General features: G+C 35.2%; 1 protein-coding gene across 1 annotated transcript in view; it reads left to right on the forward strand.

Annotated features, from left to right (window-relative positions):
• LOC107301367 (selenocysteine lyase-like) overlaps positions 1-1,105 on the forward strand; it is a gene marked incomplete at both ends in the record, with an annotated part of 6,476 nt that extends 5,371 nt beyond the window's left edge. Inside the window, one exon of the mRNA XM_015830601.1 lies at positions 917-1,105. Within this exon, the coding sequence (XP_015686087.1) occupies positions 917-1,105 (189 nt within the window). The remainder of the gene's footprint in view (positions 1-916) is intronic.
• Positions 1,106-1,376: the final 271 nt, after the last annotated feature.

Below are 1,376 nucleotides of genomic sequence, written 5' to 3' on the forward strand. Positions count from 1 at the left end.
GGAAGGAGGTAGAAGGAAGGAGGGAAGTAGGTTGAAGAGAGGGAATGTGTTCCTGTGAGGCTACTGAGCATCTTAGAATGGGAGGTTTTTTTAGTTTGTTTTTTTTATTAATTGTATTATTGACTTATGCCATAATTGTATGTTTGTTTATTTCGGGGGGGGGGGGAATCAATAAAGTTTGTTTATAAAAAAAAAAAAAGATTACCTGCTTTGATTCTCTTTGGTATAAGAGAGGTCAGAGGAGAACTCCTGTCAGGCTTTCAAGATTCTGTTATTATATCCTATAACGATACAGTTCCTGTAATTTTTATGGGGTCTGTTTCTTGACTTGGCTACCTTAAAAAAGATGATAAGGTGTTATCATTATTATGAGATTAAATTATTATTAGAATTTTATCCCTCCTTTTTTATTTAATTATATGGAGATGAATTTGTAGGAGATGACCAGGCTGAGTCGGGTGGTGGTGGTGGTGTCAAGGGCATCATCAGTTTGGAGTCCCTTCGTGCCCATAAGAGATCTAAGTCCAGCCCTCCTTGAATTCCATTGACTCTTATCTACCGCCAATTTGCCTTGACCATTAGTATTCAGATTCTTGAAAGACCTAACATGGAATAAACTTCTACTCATTTGAACAATTTTGGTTCCTGGTTTCTTGCACCTGACAAAATTGATTATAAGTGTTTTCTTAACTCAAAATCTTTTATAAAATAAAGGACCTAAATTGTACCCTGCTTTCAAGCTGCTGCTGCGTTCCTGCAGAGTTCCATTTTTTCCTTAAATTCTGCCTTTAAACCTGTAACTTTTTAGGTTTCCTCATGACTGCTACATTTTGCAGTCTCTGTTTTCTGAGCATTTTGGCTGGAACTTACCTGATATCCATTGGAGCATCCTTCAAACCTATTGTAAGAAAAATAGCAACTGCTTTTCAACAAATTGAACTGTGGCATGACTTTCTTCTTTTTATCCTGGTTTGTAGAAGCCACTTTTGTGCAAGTATCAAAGGTGACCGGGCGAGTGGAAGTAGATGATGTTGTTGCAGCAATCCATCCAACTACTTGTTTAGTTTCTGTAATGTTAGCAAATAATGAAACTGGGGTTGTGATGGTGAGTTGTAAATTTATAGCTCATAAATTTAAGAAAAATGGTTGAGATTTTTAATTAATTGAGATTACTCTCGAACTAATGCCAAAGATATGTCAAAACAGGTTCTTCAGGGTGGCTGCTCTTAACATTTAATATCTTCAAATTTCTTAATTTTTTGTTATTTATGCCAATGTTCTTGGTCCCATATTTTACAACAATGACTTTATTTTTGCCAGCATGGGTTATTAGATTTTTGTTTATTAAATTGCTAGATGTTTATGCAATATATTAT

This window comes from Protobothrops mucrosquamatus, unplaced genomic scaffold (genome assembly GCF_001527695.2).
Source record: "Protobothrops mucrosquamatus isolate PMUCROS unplaced genomic scaffold, P.Mucros_1.0 scaffold11955, whole genome shotgun sequence".
NCBI lineage: Eukaryota > Metazoa > Chordata > Lepidosauria > Squamata > Viperidae > Protobothrops > Protobothrops mucrosquamatus.